The sequence below is a fragment of the Bufo bufo genome, chromosome 4, assembly GCF_905171765.1.
Source record: "Bufo bufo chromosome 4, aBufBuf1.1, whole genome shotgun sequence".
In the NCBI taxonomy this organism is placed as follows: Eukaryota; Metazoa; Chordata; class Amphibia; order Anura; family Bufonidae; genus Bufo; species Bufo bufo.
In genome coordinates, this window is record NC_053392.1 from 634488256 (window position 1) to 634507082 (window position 18827).

The 18827-nt window shown below is 51.8% G+C and overlaps 2 protein-coding genes across 13 annotated transcripts in view; both read right to left on the minus strand.

Moving 5' to 3' along the window:
* Nucleotides 1–3555: 3555 nt before the first annotated feature.
* Nucleotides 3556–5247, minus strand: LOC120999862. Of its 10 annotated transcripts, none has more exons than XM_040430902.1 (5): nucleotides 4986–5247; nucleotides 4749–4809; nucleotides 4371–4652; nucleotides 4183–4322; nucleotides 3556–4136 (listed from the first exon to the last, which is right to left on the minus strand). In XM_040430902.1, exons 1-5 carry the CDS (start codon nucleotides 5240–5242, stop codon nucleotides 3704–3706), a joined length of 1173 nt encoding a protein of 390 aa, XP_040286836.1. In that variant the 5' UTR covers nucleotides 5243–5247; the 3' UTR covers nucleotides 3556–3703. The 10 variants fall into 10 exon arrangements, with proteins under 10 accessions (XP_040286836.1, XP_040286835.1, XP_040286841.1 ...); XM_040430901.1 differs by having other exon boundaries at nucleotides 4371–4464; nucleotides 4561–4809; XM_040430907.1 differs by having other exon boundaries at nucleotides 4183–4276; nucleotides 4371–4809; nucleotides 5120–5247.
* Nucleotides 4965–18827, minus strand: part of LOC120999861 (phosphofurin acidic cluster sorting protein 1-like) — a 170774-nt gene continuing 156911 nt past the window's right edge. Inside the window, exons 21-27 of one of the 3 annotated variants that reach the window (XR_005778662.1) lie at nucleotides 8616–8757; nucleotides 8309–8532; nucleotides 8078–8191; nucleotides 6037–6397; nucleotides 5502–5644; nucleotides 5248–5348; nucleotides 4965–5031 (exon numbers count right to left, since the gene is read on the minus strand). Coding sequence is in view for 1 of the 3 variants with exons in the window: in XM_040430898.1 (XP_040286832.1) it covers nucleotides 6285–6397; nucleotides 8078–8191; nucleotides 8309–8532; nucleotides 8616–8757 (593 nt within the window). In the remaining 2 variants the exon portion in view is untranslated. Of the gene's footprint in view, nucleotides 5032–5247; nucleotides 5349–5501; nucleotides 5645–5988; nucleotides 6398–8077; nucleotides 8192–8308; nucleotides 8533–8615; nucleotides 8758–18827 lie in introns of those variants that run through there. The other 2 variants (XR_005778663.1, XM_040430898.1) reach the window with 2 other exon arrangements.

The window sequence follows — 18827 nt, forward strand, 5'->3', positions numbered from 1 at the left end:
TCCGTCAACGACGGACCCTTGTTCCTTCTTACAGTATGTTCCGGCTCTACTGACAGAAATGCGAGGAGATACGTGTAGGATACAGACCCACAAGTTGCCATGTCCAGACATATAGGTCAGTGAGGCGCTGCAGCCATGTGGACCTGGCCTCATTGTTAGATGCTGTTCCCTTTGTTTTTATGGGGAGTTCCTTTTTGTCTGATCTGTTTCCAAGGATCACCTTGGTTTTGTTGGAGACGGTGGAGAAAACCTCCATCCATATCTGAATAAAGAATTCCCCTCACAAGGGATGGAATCGTTTCTATGGGGCATTGTCGATGGCGGATACTCATATTGGGACCAGGGTTTGGGGGCGTCTACTTTTTACCTGGGTTACTGTTTTATTGTTGGGAGTTCAGTGGTTGAGGCAGAGAGGTCACCAGACGATGGCTTCCGTGTCTGGGACACTGGGCCGCAGGCTCTGCTCTCGATAGTTTGGAGACTTGTGTGCGGACAACAACCGGCGTTACACGGGGAGATAACACAGCAGATACCAGCAGGACGTGGACAACAGCCGGCATTACACGGGGAGGTCACACAGCAGATACCAGCAGGACGTGGACAACAGCCGGCATTACACGGGGAGGTCACACAGCAGACCCCAGCAGGACGTGGACAACACCCGGCATTACACAGGGAGGTCACACAGCAGGACGTGGACAACACCCGGCATTACACAGGGAAATCACACAGCAGACCCCAGCAGGACGTGGACAACACACGGCATTACACAGGGAGGTCACACAGCAGATCCCAGCAGGACAGGGACAACAGCCGGCATTACACAAGGAGGTCACACAGCAGATCCCAGCAGGACGTGGACAACAGCCGGCATTACACGGGGAGGTCACACAGCAGACCCCAGCAGGACGTGGACAACAGCCGGCATTACACGGGGAGGTCACACAGCAGATCCCAGCAGGACGCGGACAACACCCGGCATTACACAGGGAAATCACACAGCAGACCCCAGCAGGACGCGGACAACACCCGACATTACACAAGGAGGTCACACAGCAGATACCAGCAGGACGCGGATAATACCCGGCATTACACAGGGAGGTCACACAGCAGACCCCAGCAGGACGCGGACAACACCCGGCATTACACGGGGAGATCACACAGCAGATCCCAGCAGGACGTGGAGAACACCCGACATTACACAAGGAGGTCACACAGCAGGACGCGGACAACACCCGGCATTACACGGGGAGATCACACAGCAGATCCCAGCAGGACGTGGAGAACACCCGACATTACACAAGGAGGTCACACAGCAGGACGCGGACAACACCCGGCATTACACAGGGAGGTCACACAGCAGATCCCAGCAGGACGCGGACGACAGCCGGCGTTACACAGGGAGGTCACACAGCAGGACGCGGACAACACCCGGCATTACACGGGGAGATCACACAGCAGATCCCAGCAGGACAGGGACAACACCCGGCATTACACAGGGAGGTCACACAGCAGGACGTGGACAACACCCGGCATTACACAGGGAGGTCACACAGCAGACCCCAGCAGGACGCGGATAATACCCGGTGTTACACGGGGAGGTCACACAGCAGATCCCAGCAGGACGCGGACAACACCCGGCATTACACAGGGAGGTCACACAGCAGACCCCAGCAGGATGCGGACAATACCCGGCATTACACAGGGAGGTCACACAGCAGACCCCAGCAGGACGTGGACAACACCCGGCGTTACACGGTGAGGTCACACAGCAGACCCCAGCAGGATGTGGACAATACCCGGCATTACACAGGGAGGTCACACAGCAGATCCCAGCATGACGCGGACAACACCCAGCTTCACACAGCAGATCCCAGCAGGACGTGGACAACACCCGGCATTACGCGGTGAGGTCACACAGCAGGACGCGGACAACACCCGGCATTACACAGGGAGGTCACACAGCAAATCCCAGCAGGACACGGACAACACCCGGCGTTACACGGGGAGGTCACACAGCAGGACGCGGACAACACCCGGCATTACACAGGGAGGTCACACAGCAGATCCCAGCAGGATGTGGACAACACCCGGCATTACACAGGGAGGTCACACAGCAGGACGCGGACAACACCCGGCATTACACAGGGAGGTCACACAGCAGATCCCAGTAGGACACGGACAACATCCGGAGTTACAGGAGGTCACACAGCAGATCTCAGAAGGATGAGGACAACACCCGGCGTTACACAGGGAGATCACACAGCAGACCCCACCAGCACGAGGACAACACCCGGCGTTACACGGGGAGGTCACACAGCAGATCCCAGCAGGACACGGACAATATCCAGCGTTACACGGGGAGGTCACACAGCAGATCCCAGCAGGAAGCAGACAATACCCAGCATTACATGAGGTCACACAGCAGATCCCAGTAGGACACGGACAACATCCGGAGTTACAGGAGGTCACACAGCAGATCTCAGAAGGATGAGGACAACACCCGGCGTTACACAGGGAGATCACACAGCAGACCCCAGCACGAGGACAACACCCGGCGTTACACGGGGAGGTCACACAGCAGATCCCAGCAGGACACGGACAAGATCCAGCGTTACACGAGGAGGTCACACAGCAGATCCCAGCAGGACAGGGACAAGATCCAGCGTTAGACGGGGAGGTCACACAGGTGCACAATACTGCTAACCAGCCACTTACACACTAACCATGGTTGGGGTGGATACTTCTCTTCTATTAGCTTAGGAAGGAGCCATGACCCCGAGACTCTACTATGGAGTAGATGACATGATGATCAGTCATTCCCTGGCTGTGAACCAAACAACAAGACCACACGAGGCATCGCTATTACTTTATTGCATTTTTTTCTGCTCAGTTCGTAGGATAATGAGTCATTTGGGTATCTCGGCCGAGGCACCAAGGTAAGAGAACCCCCCCAGAATGTGGTTAAATCACCTATGATTTTTAGCACCTCGTTTGGGGCACGGTGAAGAACCTCACTGTATTTGTTAATGTGTCTTGTGACGTGGGCATCGTGGGTGAGGCACCAGGGTAAGAGGAACCTCCCAGAAAGTGGTACATTGTTGCAGCCGAGGTGCCCAAATGACATGGCTCACCATGAAAAGAGGAACCTCCCAAAATGTGGTTTGAACCATGACCAGTTATGTCCAAGAACGGGGTATTATGAGCCGTGTGTTTTAGGTGCCTCGGCTGAGGGTACATATGTGGCAATGAGGCATGATATGTGGAGACCATATGAGGGACCTCACAACGTGTGTCACTCACCGAACTTAGCAGTAGTGTTGAGCGCGAATATTCGAATCGCGAAAGGCGCCACTTCAAGAATTCACGAATATTTAGACTATAGTGCTATATATTCGTATTCACAAATATGCTAATTGCAAATTTATTGCGAATATCGGCACTTAGCAACAAATAGGAAAGTTGCCTACCCCTAGTGTTGATCGTGAATATATTACATTGCCGATTTTCGCAATCAAGTAAATAATAAATGGAGATCACAAATTTGCAAATTTATGGCAAATATTCAGACAAAAATTTGCGAAATTTCGCAAATTTGAATATTGCCTATGCCACTCATCACTACTTAGCAGGACCTGAGCACTGAAGCTTCACCTCTGCTGTGTTCTGGCTCTGCTTGGCCTGAGCTTCCTGCATCCAGTCATTAATGATAATAACACCAGCTCTGTGGCCTCAGTAACTGCATTAACCTCCAGTGCTGCACTTCCTTGGCCTGATTATCCTGGCATGTCAGGATACAGCTTTCCTGAGCTTCACTACCGCTCTCCCCTGAGTACTGAACTCTGCACAGGCGCCTGACCGCCGCCAGCCTCTCCCCTGTGTACTGAACTCTGCACACGTCTGACCGCCGCCAGCCTCTCCCCTGAGTACTGAACTCTGCACACACCTGACCGCCACTAGCCTCTCTCATGTGTACTGAACTCTGCACAGGCGCCTGACCGCCGCCAGCCTCTCTCCTGAGTACTGAACTCTGCACAGGCGCCTGACCGCCGCCAGCCTCTCTCCTGTGTACTGAACTCTGCACACGTCTGACCGCCGCCAGACTCTCTCCTGTGTACTGAACTCTGCACAGGCGCCTGACCGCCGCCAGCCTCTCTCCTGAGTACTGAACTCTGCACACACCTGACCGCCACTAGCCTCTCTCCTGTGTACTGAACTCTGCACAGGCGCCTGACCGCCGCCAGCCTCTCCCCTGTGTACTGAACTCTGCACACGTCTGACCGCCGCCAGCCTCTCCCCTGAGTACTGAACTCTGCACACACCTGACCGCCACTAGCCTCTCTCATGTGTACTGAACTCTGCACAGGCACCTGACCGCCGCCAGCCTCTCTCCTGAGTACTGAACTCTGCACAGGCGCCTGACCGCCGCCAGCCTCTCTCCTGTGTACTGAACTCTGCACACGTCTGACCGCCGCCAGACTCTCTCCTGTGTACTGAACTCTGCACAGGCGCCTGACCGCCGCCAGCCTCTCCCCTGAGTACTGAACTCTGCACAGGCGCCTGACCGCCGCCAGCCTCTCTCCTGTGTACTGAACTCTGCACACGTCTGACCGCCGCCAGCCTCTCTCCTGTGTACTGAACTCTGCACACGTCTGACCGCCGCCAGACTCTCTCCTGTGTACTGAACTCTGCACAGGCGCCTGACCGCCGCCAGCCTCTCCCCTGAGTACTGAACTCTGCACAGGCGCCTGACCGCCGCCAGCCTCTCTCCTGTGTACTGAACTCTGCACACGTCTGACCGCCGCCAGCCTCTCTCCTGAGTACTGAACTCTGCACACGTCTGACCGCTACCTCTCTCCCGAGTACTGAACTCTGCACACGTCTGACCGCCGCCAGCCTCTCTCCTGTGTACTGAACTCAGCACACGTCTGACCGCCGCTAGCCTCTCTCCTGTGTACTGAACTCTGCACACGTCTGACCGCTACCTCTCTCCCGAGTACTGAACTCTGCACACGTCTGACCGCCGCCAGCCTCTCTCCTGTGTACTGAACTCGGCACACGTCTGACCGCCGCTAGCCTCTCTCCTGTGTACTGAACTCTGCACACGTCTGACCGCTACCTCTCTCCTGTGTACTGAACTCTGCACACGTCTGACCGCCGCCAGCCTCTCTCCTGTGTACTGAACTCTGCACACGTCTGACTGCCGCCAGCCTCTCTCCTGTGTACTGGACTCTGCACACATCTGACCTCGGCAGGGGAACCTCCTAGTATAAGGAATGATTTACAAGATTTGGGCACCTCCCCATGTAAGAGATGAGTCATGTGATTTGGGCACCTTGGCCAGGACACTACATAATGGTCCATTCACACATTTGCATAAATGGGTTCGCATCCGTTCCGTGTCTTATGCTTGTCCGCAGCGGAACGCACATGGCCGGTGTCCGTGTTTTGCAGATCTGCAATTTGCAGACCTCAAAACAAATGCAGACGTGTGAAGGGACCCTTAAGAGGAACCTCCCAGTATAAGGGATGAGTCATGTGATTTAGACACCTCGGCCGGGCCCCATGATAAGAGGAACCTCCCAGTATAAGGGATGAGTCATGTGATTCAGGCACCTCGGCCGGGCCCCATGATAAGAGGAACCTCCTAGTATAAGGCCTCATGCACACGACCATTTTTCGGGTCCGCATCCGAGCCTCAGTTTTTGCGGCTCGGATTAGGACCCATTCACTTCAATGGGGCCGCAAAAGATGCGGACAGCACTCCGTTCCGAGGCCCCGCAAAAAATATAGCATGTCCTATTCTTGTCCATTTTGCGGACAAAAATAGGCATTTCTACAATGGGCCGCCCGTTCCGTAAATTGCGGAAGGCACATAGGCGGCTTCCGTTTTTTGCGGATCCGCGGTTTGTGGACTGCAAAAAACGGCACGGTCGTGTACATGTAGCCTAAGGGATGAGTCATGTGATAAGAGGAACCTCCTAGTATAAGGGATGTGATTTGGGCACCTCGGCTGGGCCCCATGATAAGAGGAACCTCCCAGTTTAAGGGACGAGTCATGTGATTTGGGCACCTCGGCCGGGCCCCATGATAAGAGGAACCTCCCAGTTTAAGGGACGAGTCATGTGAGTTGGGCACCTCGGCCGGGCCCCATGGTAATAGTGCAGACAATGTGTGGACTCCACGTTGAGGTCAGGGTTGGTGTCGGGGTGAAGAACCTTCTGCCTGATTTACTAACTCCGGAAGAGCAGAGGTGATGGTGCTACATGGACCACACAGTGACATCAGATCTTCCCGTGACTGAAGACGCCCACAGGAAACTGCTTCACATGCGTCGGCCACTGCGCTGCCAGCTGGAAAAACTTCACGTCGTTCCAGTCCACGCCATCTATGGTAACTGCAGAAAATAACAGTAGAGGTCAGAGAAGCCATGGAGGGGTTCACTTCATGCCTGAGGACAGCGGAGTAAGGGCTCATGTACACAGCCGTTGCCATTTTGGCGGGCTGCGAATTGCAGATCCGCAAAGCACTGATACCGGCCACAAGTGTTGTGCATTTTGTGGAGCAGAACGTCCTATCCCTGTCCATAAAAAAAACAAGAATAGGATAATTTTTTTCTATTTTTTGAGGGGCCGCGGAACGGACAAATGGATGCAGAGAGCAAACGGGAGTGAATGGGTCCACATGTGACCCGCAAAATATCAGATGCGGTCCAAAAATATGTTCATGTGCATGAGCCCTAAGAATGGGAGTACAGAGACAGAGGTACAGAATGGCGGTACACTACAGGGGCTACAGAATGGCGGTACACTACGGGGGCTACAGAATGGCGGTACACTACGGGGGCTACAGAATGGCGGTACACTACAGGGGCTACAGAATGGCGGTACACTACAGGGGCTACAGAATGGCGGTACACTACAGGGGCTACAGAATGGCGGTACACCACAGGGGCTACAGAATGGCGGTACACCACAGGGGCTACAGAATGGCGGTACACCACAGGGGCTACAGAATGGCGGTACACCACAGGGGCTACAGAATGGCGGTACACCACAGGGGCTACAGAATGGCGGTACACCACAGGGGCTACAGAATGGCGGTACACCACAGGGGCTACAGAATGGCGGTACACCACAGGGGCTACAGAATGGCGGTACACCACAGGGGCTACAGAATGGCGGTACACCACAGGGGCTACAGAATGGCGGTACACCACAGGGGCTACAGAATGGCGGTACACCACAGGGGCTACAGAATGACGGTACACCACAGGGGCTACAGAATGGCGGTACACCACAGGGGCTACAGAATGGCGGTACACCACAGGGGCTACAGAATGGCGGTACACCACAGGGGCTACAGAATGGCGGTACACCACAGGGGCTACAGAATGGCGGTACACCACAGGGGCTACAGAATGGCGGCACACCACAGGGGCTACAGAATGGCGGCACACCACAGGGGCAACAGAATGGAGACTGCAGGGTCACGCCCCAGACTATGGACATCAGTCTGACATCTCTGTCGGGACAAGGATTCCTAGCACTGGAGTAAGCCTAAACCCCAACTACTCCACCCATGATCCATACCTGCAAAGAGGACCTTATCTACTGAGGAGTAAACAGATTGTCCCAACTCCCCACCTGGCCAGGGACCAAGAGGAAACATGACCACCCTTCTACCTCTAGAAGTTCTTCTCCATTCCTGAGTAACTTCTAGATCTCTTGATCGACCTCTGAACATCCAGAAAAGGAGAAACTAAGTCCTCACATGGACATAAGTCTTCAGCCCCTTTACTCAGGGTTGAAGACTTATGTCCCGAGGAAAGGGGCCGAAGACTTATGTCCCGAGGAAAGGGGCCGAAGACTTATGTCCCGAGGAAAGGGGCCGAAGACTTATGTCCCGAGGAAAGGGGCCGAAGACTTATGTCCCGAGGAAAGGGGCCGAAGACTTATGTCCCGAGGAAAGGGGACGAAGACTTATGTCCCGAGGAAAGGGGACGAAGACTTATGTCCCGAGGAAAGGGGACGAAGACTTATGTCGAGGTGAAAGGGGCTGAACACACAGCAATCACCTCTCAGCATGGTGTTCTGGTTCTTGGCGGTACATATCAGGCGGCTGATCCCCTCGATCACTTGACTACGCGATTCTGCTTCCTTCTCCTTCGGCTTCTTACTCAGGAACATGACTAGGAGAAAGCAGACAGTGAGCGTCAGTCGGAAGGATCTCTGCTTTCATCTCTGATGCACTATTGGTCAGGAGCTCAGTGGCCCCGTGGACCCTCTGTGATAAATCCAGCCCTCACCCTTTTTGTTCTTCTCCTGAGTCACGATGGTCATGGCCATACACAGGGGTAAGTTGCTCTCGCCGGGTGGAGGCAGGCGGCTGACTTGCAGTGAGCGGAAGTTACTCCTCATTGTGTTCTTAGTGGCAGTGTCCCTTCTGTCTCCATCTTTCCGGCGTTCGGGCCCCTGCCACTGCCAGTAATCCACCTGCAGACCCATCACTTCCACCCCAGTGGATAAAGTCCTAAAGATGGAAGTGCTGAGACCATGAGCAAAGATGAGGGGAACAACTGCCTCAAGTGTTCTATTCCAGGACGTAGTTCTTACCCGGCAGTAGACAGGCCACTGCTGACCGAAGGAGACGGTGGTGGGGTGGATGTGGCCTCCTTCACAGTAGAAGAGCCTGTCCCTGGGGATGAGGATGAGCTGAGGAGGGCTGGACTGCAAACCGATGCCTCATCAGAGTCCACTGTGCAGTAGAAGAGCAGAGGAAAGGGTCTAAAACAGGATGTGGGGGAGGGGAGAGGCACAATGCTGCTCTATACTATACCCTGCTCCACACTGCTCTATACTATACCCTGCTCCACACTGCTTCTCCGTACTGCTCTATTCTATACCCCGCTCCACACTGCTCTATACTATACCCTGCTCCACACTGCTGCTCCGTACTGCTCTATACTATAGCCTGCTCCACACTGCTGCTCCACACTGCTCTATACTATACCCTGCTCCACACTGCTGCTCCACACTGCTCTATACTATACCCTGCTCCACACTGCTGCTCTGTACTGCTCTATACTGAACCCTGCTCCACACTGCAGCTTCGTACTGCTCTATACTATACCCTGCTCCACACTGCTCTATACTATACCCTGCTCCACACTGCTGCTCTGTACTGCTCTATACTGAACCCTGCTCCACACTGCAGCTTCGTACTGCTCTATACTATACCCTGCTCCACACTGCTTCTCCGTACTGCTCTATTCTATACCCCGCTCCACACTGCTCTATACTATACCCTGCTCCACACTGCTGCTCCGTACTGCTCTATACTATAGCCTGCTCCACACTGCTGCTCCACACTGCTCTATACTATACCCTGCTCCACACTGCTGCTCCGTACTGCTCTATACTGAACCCTGCTCCACACTGCTGCTCCATACTGCTTTATACTATACCCCGCTCCACACTGCTGCTCTGTAATGCTCTATACTGAACCCTGCTCCACACTGCTGCTCCATACTGCTCTATACTGAACACTGCTCCACACTGCAGCTCCGTACTGCTCTATACTATACCCTGCTCCACACTGCTGCTCTGTACTGCTCTATACTGAACCCTGCTCCACACTGCAGCTTCGTACTGCACTATACTGAACCCTGCTCCACACTGCAGCTTCGTACTGCTCTATACTATACCCTGCTCCACACTGCTGCTCTGTACTGTTCTATACTGAACCCTGCTCCACACTGCTGCTCTGTACTGCTCTATACTATACCCTGCTCCACACTGCTGCTCCGCACTGCTCTATACTGAACCCTGCTCCACATTGCTGCTCTGTACTGCAGCTCTGTACTGTTCTATACTATACCCTGCTCTACACTGCAGCTCTGTACTGCTCTATACTATACCCTGCTCCACACTGCTGCTCTATACTGAACCCTGCTCCACACTGCTGCTCTGTACTGCTCTATACTATACCCTGCTCCCCACTGCAGCTCTGTACTGCTCTATACTATACCCTGCTCCACACTGCAGCTTCGTACTGCTCTATACTATACCCTGCTCCACACTGCTGCTCCGTACTGCTCTATACTATACCCTGCTCCACACTGCTGCTCTGTACTGCTCTATACTATACCCTGCTCCACACTGCAGCTCTGTACTGCTCTATACTATACCCTGCTCCACACTGCTGCTCTGTACTGCTCTATACTATACCCTGCTCCACACTGCAGCTCTGTACTGCTCTATACTATACCCTGCTCCACACTGCTGCTCCATACTGAACCCTGCAGCTCTGTACTGCTCTATACTGAACCCTGCTCCACACTGCAGCTTCGTACTGCTCTATACTATACCCTGCTCCACACTGCAGCTCTGTACTGCTCTATACTGAACCCTGCTCCACATTGCTGCTCTGTACTGCTCTATACTGAACCCCTCTCCACACTGCTGCTCCGTACTGCTCTATACTATACCCTGCTCCACACTGCAGCTCCGTACTGCTCTATACTGAACCCTGCTCCACACTGCTGCTCTGTACTGCTCTATACTATACCCTGCTCCACACTGCAGCTCTGTACTGCTCTATACTATACCCTGCTCTACACTGCAGCTTCGTACTGCTCTATACTATACCCTGCTCCACACTGCTGCTCTGTACTGCTCTATACTATACCCTGCTCCACACTGCAGCTCTGTACTGCTCTATACTGAACCCTGCTCCACATTGCTGCTCTGTACTGCTCTATACTGAACCCCTCTCCACACTGCTGCTCCGTACTGCTCTATACTATACCCTGCTCCACACTGCAGCTCCGTACTGCTCTATACTGAACCCTGCTCCACACTGCAGCTCCGTACTGTTCTATACTATACCCTGCTCCACACTGCTGCTCTGTACTGCTCTATACTATACCCTGCTCCACACTGCAGCTCTGTACTGCTCTATACTGAATCCTGCTCCACACTGCTGCTCCGTACTGCTCTATACTATACCCTGCTCTACACTGCAGCTTCGTACTGCTCTATACTATACCCTGCTCCACACTGCTGCTCTGTACTGCTCTATACTATACCCTGCTCCACACTGCAGCTCCGTACTGCTCTATACTGAATCCTGCTCCACACTGCTGCTCCGTACTGCTCTATACTATACCCTGCTCCACACTGCTGCTCCATACTGTTCTATACTATACCCTGCTCCACACTGCTGCTCTATACTATACCCTGCTCCACACTGCTGCTCTGTACTGCTCTATACTGAACCCTGCTCCACACTGCAGCTCCATACTGCTCTATACTATACCCTGCTCCACACTGCAGCTCTGTACTGCTCTATACTATACCCTGCTCCACACTGCAGCTCTGTACTGCTCTATACTGAACCCTGCTCCACATTGCTGCTCTGTACTGCTCTATACTGAACACCTCTCCACACTGCTGCTCCGTACTGCTCTATACTATACCCTGCTCCACACTGCAGCTCCGTACTGCTCTATACTGAACCCTGCTCCACACTGCAGCTCCGTACTGTTCTATACTATACCCTGCTCCACACTGCTGCTCTGTACTGCTCTATACTATACCCTGCTCCACACTGCAGCTCTGTACTGCTCTATACTGAATCCTGCTCCACACTGCTGCTCCGTACTGCTCTATACTATACCCTGCTCTACACTGCAGCTTCGTACTGCTCTATACTATACCCTGCTCCACACTGCTGCTCTGTACTGCTCTATACTATACCCTGCTCCACACTGCAGCTCCGTACTGCTCTATACTGAATCCTGCTCCACACTGCTGCTCCGTACTGCTCTATACTATACCCTGCTCCACACTGCTGCTCCATACTGTTCTATACTATACCCTGCTCCACACTGCTGCTCTATACTATACCCTGCTCCACACTGCAGCTCCATACTGCTCTATACTATACCCTGCTCCACACTGCAGCTCTGTACTGCTCTATACTATACCCTGCTCCACACTGCTGCTCCATACTGAACCCTGCAGCTCTGTACTGCTCTATACTGAACCCTGATCCAGACTGCAGCTCTGTACTGCTCTATACTATACCCTGCTCCACACTGCAGCTCTGTACTGCTCTATACTATACCCTGCTCCACACTGCAGCTCTGTACTGCTCTATACTATACCCTGCTCCACACTGCTGCTCCATACTGAACCCTGCAGCTCTGTACTGCTCTATACTGAACCCTGATCCACACTGCTGCTCTGTACTGCTCTATACTGAACCCTGCTCCACATTGCTGCTCTGTACTGCTCTATACTGAACCCCTCTCCACACTGCTGCTCCGTACTGCTCTATACTATACCCTGCTCCACACTGCTGCTCCGTACTGCTCTATACTATACCCTGCTCCACACTGCTGCTCCGTACTGCTCTATACTATACCCTGCTCCACACTGCTGCTCCGTACTGCTCTATACTATACCCTGCTCCACACTGCTGCTCTATACTATACCCTGCTCCACACTGCTGCTCTATACTATACCCTGCTCCACACTGCTGCTCCGTACTGTTCTATACTATACCCTGCTGCTCTGTACTGCTCTATACTGAACCCTGCTCCACATTGCTGCTCTGTACTGCTCTATACTGAACCCCTCTCCACACTGCTGCTCCGTACTGCTCTATACTATACCCTGCTCCTCACTGCTGCTCCGTACTGCTCTATACTATACCCTGCTCCACACTGCTGCTCCGTACTGTTCTATACTATACCCTGCTCCACACTGCTGCTCCGTACTGCTCTATACTATACCCTGCTCCACACTGCTGCTCCGTACTGCTCTATACTGAACCCTGCTTCACACTGCTGCTCCGTACTGCTCTATACTATACCCTGCTCCACACTGCTGCTCCGCACTGCTCTATACTGAACCCTGCTCCACATTGCTGCTCTGTACTGCAGCTCTGTACTGTTCTATACTATACCCTGCTCTACACTGCAGCTCTGTACTGCTCTATACTATACCCTGCTCCACACTGCTGCTCTATACTGAACCCTGCTCCACACTGCTGCTCTGTACTGCTCTATACTATACCCTGCTCCCCACTGCAGCTCTGTACTGCTCTATACTATACCCTGCTCCACACTGCAGCTTCGTACTGCTCTATACTATACCCTGCTCCACACTGCTGCTCCGTACTGCTCTATACTATACCCTGCTCCACACTGCTGCTCTGTACTGCTCTATACTATACCCTGCTCCACACTGCAGCTCTGTACTGCTCTATACTATACCCTGCTCCACACTGCAGCTCTGTACTGCTCTATACTATACCCTGCTCCACACTGCTGCTCCATACTGAACCCTGCAGCTCTGTACTGCTCTATACTGAACCCTGCTCCACACTGCAGCTCTGTACTGCTCTATACTATACCCTGCTCCACACTGCAGCTCTGTACTGCTCTATACTGAACCCTGCTCCACATTGCTGCTCTGTACTGCTCTATACTGAACCCCTCTCCACACTGCTGCTCCGTACTGCTCTATACTATACCCTGCTCCACACTGCAGCTCCGTACTGCTCTATACTATACCCTGCTCCACACTGCTGCTCTGTACTGCTCTATACTATACCCTGCTCCACACTGCTGCTCTGTACTGCTCTATACTATACCCTGCTCCACACTGCAGCTTCGTACTGCTCTATACTATACCCTGCTCCACACTGCTGCTCTGTACTGCTCTATACTATACCCTGCTCCACACTGCTGCTCCATACTGTTCTATACTATACCCTGCTCCACACTGCTGCTCTATACTATACCCTGCTCCACACTGCTGCTCTGTACTGCTCTATACTGAACCCTGCTCCACACTGCAGCTCCATACTGCTCTATACTATACCCTGCTCCACACTGCAGCTCTGTACTGCTCTATACTATACCCTGCTCCACACTGCTGCTCCATACTGAACCCTGCAGCTCTGTACTGCTCTATACTGAACCCTGATCCACACTGCAGCTCTGTACTGCTCTATACTATACCCTGCTCCACACTGCAGCTCTGTACTGCTCTATACTATACCCTGCTCCACACTGCAGCTCTGTACTGCTCTATACTATACCCTGCTCCACACTGCTGCTCCATACTGAACCCTGCAGCTCTGTACTGCTCTATACTGAACCCTGCTCCACATTGCTGCTCTGTACTGCTCTATACTGAACCCCTCTCCACACTGCTGCTCCGTACTGCTCTATACTATACCCTGCTCCACACTGCTGCTCCGTACTGCTCTATACTATACCCTGCTCCACACTGCTGCTCCGTACTGCTCTATACTATACCCTGCTCCACACTGCTGCTCCGTACTGCTCTATACTATACCCTGCTCCACACTGCAGCTCTGTACTGCTCTATACTGAACCCTGCTCCACACTGCTGCTCCGTACTGCTCTATACTATACCCTGCTCCACACTGCTGCTCTATACTATACCCTGCTCCACACTGCTGCTCTATACTATACCCTGCTCCACACTGCTGCTCCGTACTGTTCTATACTATACCCTGCTCCACACTGCTGCTCTGTACTGCTCTATACTGAACCCTGCTCCACACTGCTGCTCCACACTGCTCTATACTATAGCCTGCTCCACACTGCTGCTCCACACTGCTCTATACTATACCCTGCTCCACACTGCTGCTCCGTACTGTTCTATACTATACCCTGCTCCACACTGCTGCTCTGTACTGCTCTATACTATACCCTGCTCCACACTGCTGCTCCGTACTGTTCTATACTATACCCTGCTCCACACTGCTGCTCCGTACTGCTCTATACTATACCCTGCTCCACACTGCTGCTCCGTACTGCTCTATACTATACCCTGCTCCACACTGCTGCTCCGTACTGCTCTATACTGAACCCTGCTCCACACTGCTGCTCCGTACTGCTCTATACTATACCCTGCTCCACACTGCTGCTCCGTACTGCTCTATACTATACCCTGCTCTACACTGCAGCTCTGTACTGCTCTATAATATAACCTTCTCCACAGAGGACTCTGGGTCAAGAAAAATTAAAGTGGAGGAAGTGTTGCTGTTTTGGGGCGAGTAGGTGGGTAAGGGCAGTATACAAATTAGTGGGACAGAGAACACACGGTCTAAATGTCCTTTTTAGCTGAATTTGGCAAAACTGATTTGGCTGGTGCCACAAAAAGGAAAGTCTATTAAACCTTACTTAGATCCCAATCCCTAATGGACTTGGATGACCAAATTCTAACTAAAGCTGATCTAGTCTGTTAGAGGGGCTAATGGAATAATAATGCTATATGGGGAAGACCTGATAACAATGGTCCGATAAGAACTAATAATGAACCAACCCTTAATAATCCAACCAATATAACTGGTCTGGCGTCACAACTGTTACTGGACTTTGGTGATTTCTATGACACTAACCATTTAGAACTGATGGTCCTACAAATGGCAGAACCTTTAATCATCCATAATGGTATTTCATGGAGCTAAAGGATGAATTGCTGATTGATAGTGGACACATGGAAATGGATGTAGATATGGATGCTGTTTAATGACTGGTAGCCTTTGGGGGCTGTATGTAAAATGTTCCCCTCTACAACAGCTACATTAGGATTGCCAGGGGGAGAGGGGAAGTAGAGCGGAAGGGGGTAGATAGCGACGGGGTGAAGGGTTGGCGAGACAGGGAACAGGACCAAGGGGCAACTGGAGCTCAACACTTCAGTTTCCCCAAAACAAAAAAAAGTTGAGATCCAAAGAGATCCAAGCAATTGCTCCTGACCAATATGCGTGGCCAGATCAGCCCCCAAGAAAGGGAGAGGGGATGCGACTAGGTCAGGAGGGCGAATCTTTTTTGGAGGAGAACCCTGGCCTGGCGTTGCATGGGGAGGGAGGCAATAAACAATTAAAGGAGATAAAGGAAAATGCCTCTAAAAAAGAGGAGCAGGCTCCTAGCCTGCAGGATATATTCCAAGAAGTAACGAAATGGAATATGGCGACACGGGACCTCTCTCTCCAGGCTGGAAATATTAGGGAGTCGGTCTACAAACACAAAGACAGGTTGAGGAAAGAACATCGGAAGTGGAGGACCTACTACGTGTAATGGTCAAAGAAAAAGAAGGTTTAAACGAAGAAAACAGGGAATTGAAAAACAAATTAGTACATCTAGAAAATAGGTCTAGGAGGGTCAACCTGAGGGGTCTGGGACTTCCAGAGGGGCAAGACCCCCGCGCCTTTATGCAAACGTGGTTGAGGGAGCAATTGGGTCAGGACATCTCGGACTATAAAAACTTTGTGGAACAGGCATATAGATTAGTAAAGATCCCTCCGCCAGGCACTAGACCGAGAGCAATTATCCTTAGCCTATTATCAGTTAGGGATGAGGAGGAGATTCTACGTAGGTCGCGGAAGAGAGGGCGGTTAGAATACTCAGGCACAGCAGTAATGGTACTCTCTGACTAGGCAAAGGAAACGGTAAATGAAAGAAGTCGGTTTACTGACGTGAAAAAAATGCTGCGTTTAAATAATGTGAAATACTCGATGATGTTTCTGGCTAAGCTGAGGATCGAATGGGAAAACTAAACGTGGTTTTTGGATACAGCAGAAGCGGTTAGAGAATGGGCTGGAGAAAAGATAAAGAGCTGATCCGTATTTGGGCTGAGGGGGGGGCGATGCTAAGGGAGGGCTGAGGGGGGGCGATGCTAAGGGGGGGCTGAGGGGGGGCGATGCTAAGGGAGGGCGATGCTAAGGGAGGGCTGAGGGGGGCGATGCTAAGGGGGGGCTGAGGGGGGCGATGCTAAGTCAGAGAACCAGGGCTGAGGCTATCCTGGCTCATTCAGAAGGGATGGGAGGGGGGGTTAGGTGTCCCCTTTGTGTGGGCCGTTTGTTTTTGTGTCATAACAATTATTATTATTATATTTTTCTCTCTCTTCTTCTCTTCTCTCCCATTCCGTGCTCCTCTCTCCCTCCTGTCCTTTGGGGCCCGAATAATATCCAGATAATGGCTAGATCTAAGAAAAGATTACATGAGAAGTGGAACATTAGGGGCTTGAGCACGGGCATAAAGAGAGTTGCGGTATTTGACGCAATACACAGGTTTCTTCCTGCTATAGTTTGCTGGCGGACGGGACGATGGCGGGGGGGACGATGGCGGGGGTCTCCAGGCCGTGGATGCAGCACTCCTTCCATTCATATTAATACATCGGGATAGAGACATAAAAATAGTGAAAGTAGTTGTAGGTAGCGAGGGCGCCAGGTCTTGCTTGATTGTATACTGGAAGGAAGAGCTTGGATAATGGCCAGTGTGTCTATACCGCCACCCTAAAATCAGCGTCCCACTGAAGGCGGGGGATAAGTCACTTTCAGTGGTGGGGACTTTAACAATGTCATGGATGTGAGGTTAGACAGATGTAGAATAGGGAACACTCAAGGAGATGGGATGGATTGACATTTGGAGGGCTACGTACCCAAAACTAAGAAAAGCCCCACAGGAGCTGATCACAAATTGATTTAGTTTTTACAAATAATAAAGGTTCACTAGATATTGATGGGGTTAAATATGGCCAAGGCGGAATTTCAGATCACAATCCAATTAATATAAATATAAGAACAATAAGAGAAGAGGGATGAATATAAATCTAGGGTGGATACATCTGATGGGCGCACACAGATAATAGAGGCTATTTTATATAAACGGAGGTTCAGCGCCAGTGAATATGGAACGGAGGCTGCAAAGGCCTTCATCCGAGGGACTATCACTAAATATACAGGAAAGGAAGAAGAGAGAAAATAAATACTCTGGAAAAAGATGAAAAAAAGTATATTGAGAATCCCACAGAGCAAAGTTCTCCTGCGTGGACAGAGAAAGCTTCGGAATTAAAAGATGGACTATTCTTGCCGGCAGAACATCAAATAGAAACCTGTGTAAGGCGACTTTCACATCTGCGTCAGGTGCGGCTCCGTCTGGTGTCTGTACAGACGGATCCGCACCGATAATGCAGACACTGGTGTCCGTTCAGTACGGATCCGTCTGCATAACTTAGTCAAAGAAAAGTCTAAGTCAAACGGATCCGTCCTGACTTTACATTGAAAGTCAATGGGGGACGGATCCGTTTACAATTGCACCATATTGTGTCAGTGAAAGGTCCTTGCATTGTAAGTTAGGACGGGTCCGTTTGGCTCCGCACGGCCAGGCGGACACCCGAACGCTGCAAGCCGTCTCCGGAGCGGAATGGAGGCTGAACGGAGGCGAACGGACGCATTCTGAGCGGATCCTTCTCCATTCAGGATGCACTGGGGCTGAACGGATCCGTTTGGGGCCGCTTGTGAGAGGAGCCTGAGGGACAATTATATTTATGCACATACTGGGAAAAAGGTTAGCGTCCTTGGTAGCGGCTCAAACAAAAGAAATAATAATGACATCCATTGCTTAGTGGATGAATCGGGACATAAAATTACTGAACAAACGGCTGAAATAGATCGGATTAAAGAATATTGTGCAGATAAATATATAGAGCAGGAAAGTAAATAGAAGCTCGGAACATTTTCTGGATGAAATGACTATTTCTAGGCTAACAATCGATCAGTGCAAGTCCCTGAAGCTCCTTTAACTCCTTCAGAAGTGAATGATACATTATCCGGGATAAGAAAGAACAAGGCCCCAGGAATGGAGGGTATTCCGTTTTATACCCAATCTAAAGAAATATTAATACCGGAAATGCTCATGATGTGGGAGCCCTCGAAGCAGATGGGAAACGGCCAGAGACCCTGCCAGAAGCTTCAATCACACTTATTCTAAAACCCGGAAA

What these genes read in the sequence shown, in the direction of transcription:
- LOC120999862 (XM_040430899.1), bottom strand. Translation starts at nt 5,242, where the DNA reads ATGTGTGCAGAGTCCAGTACACAGGAGAGAGGCTGGCGGCAGTCAGAC. An exon ending in GTTCAGTACTCGGGAGAGAG is followed by an intron (nt 4,810 to 4,985) that starts GTAGCGGTCAGA and finishes CTCAGGAGAGAG; the next exon opens with GCTGGCGGCGGTCAGACGTG. An exon ending in GAGAGGCTAGTGGCGGTCAG is followed by an intron (nt 4,137 to 4,182) that starts GTGTGTGCAGAG and finishes GGCGGCGGTCAG; the next exon opens with GCGCCTGTGCAGAGTTCAGT.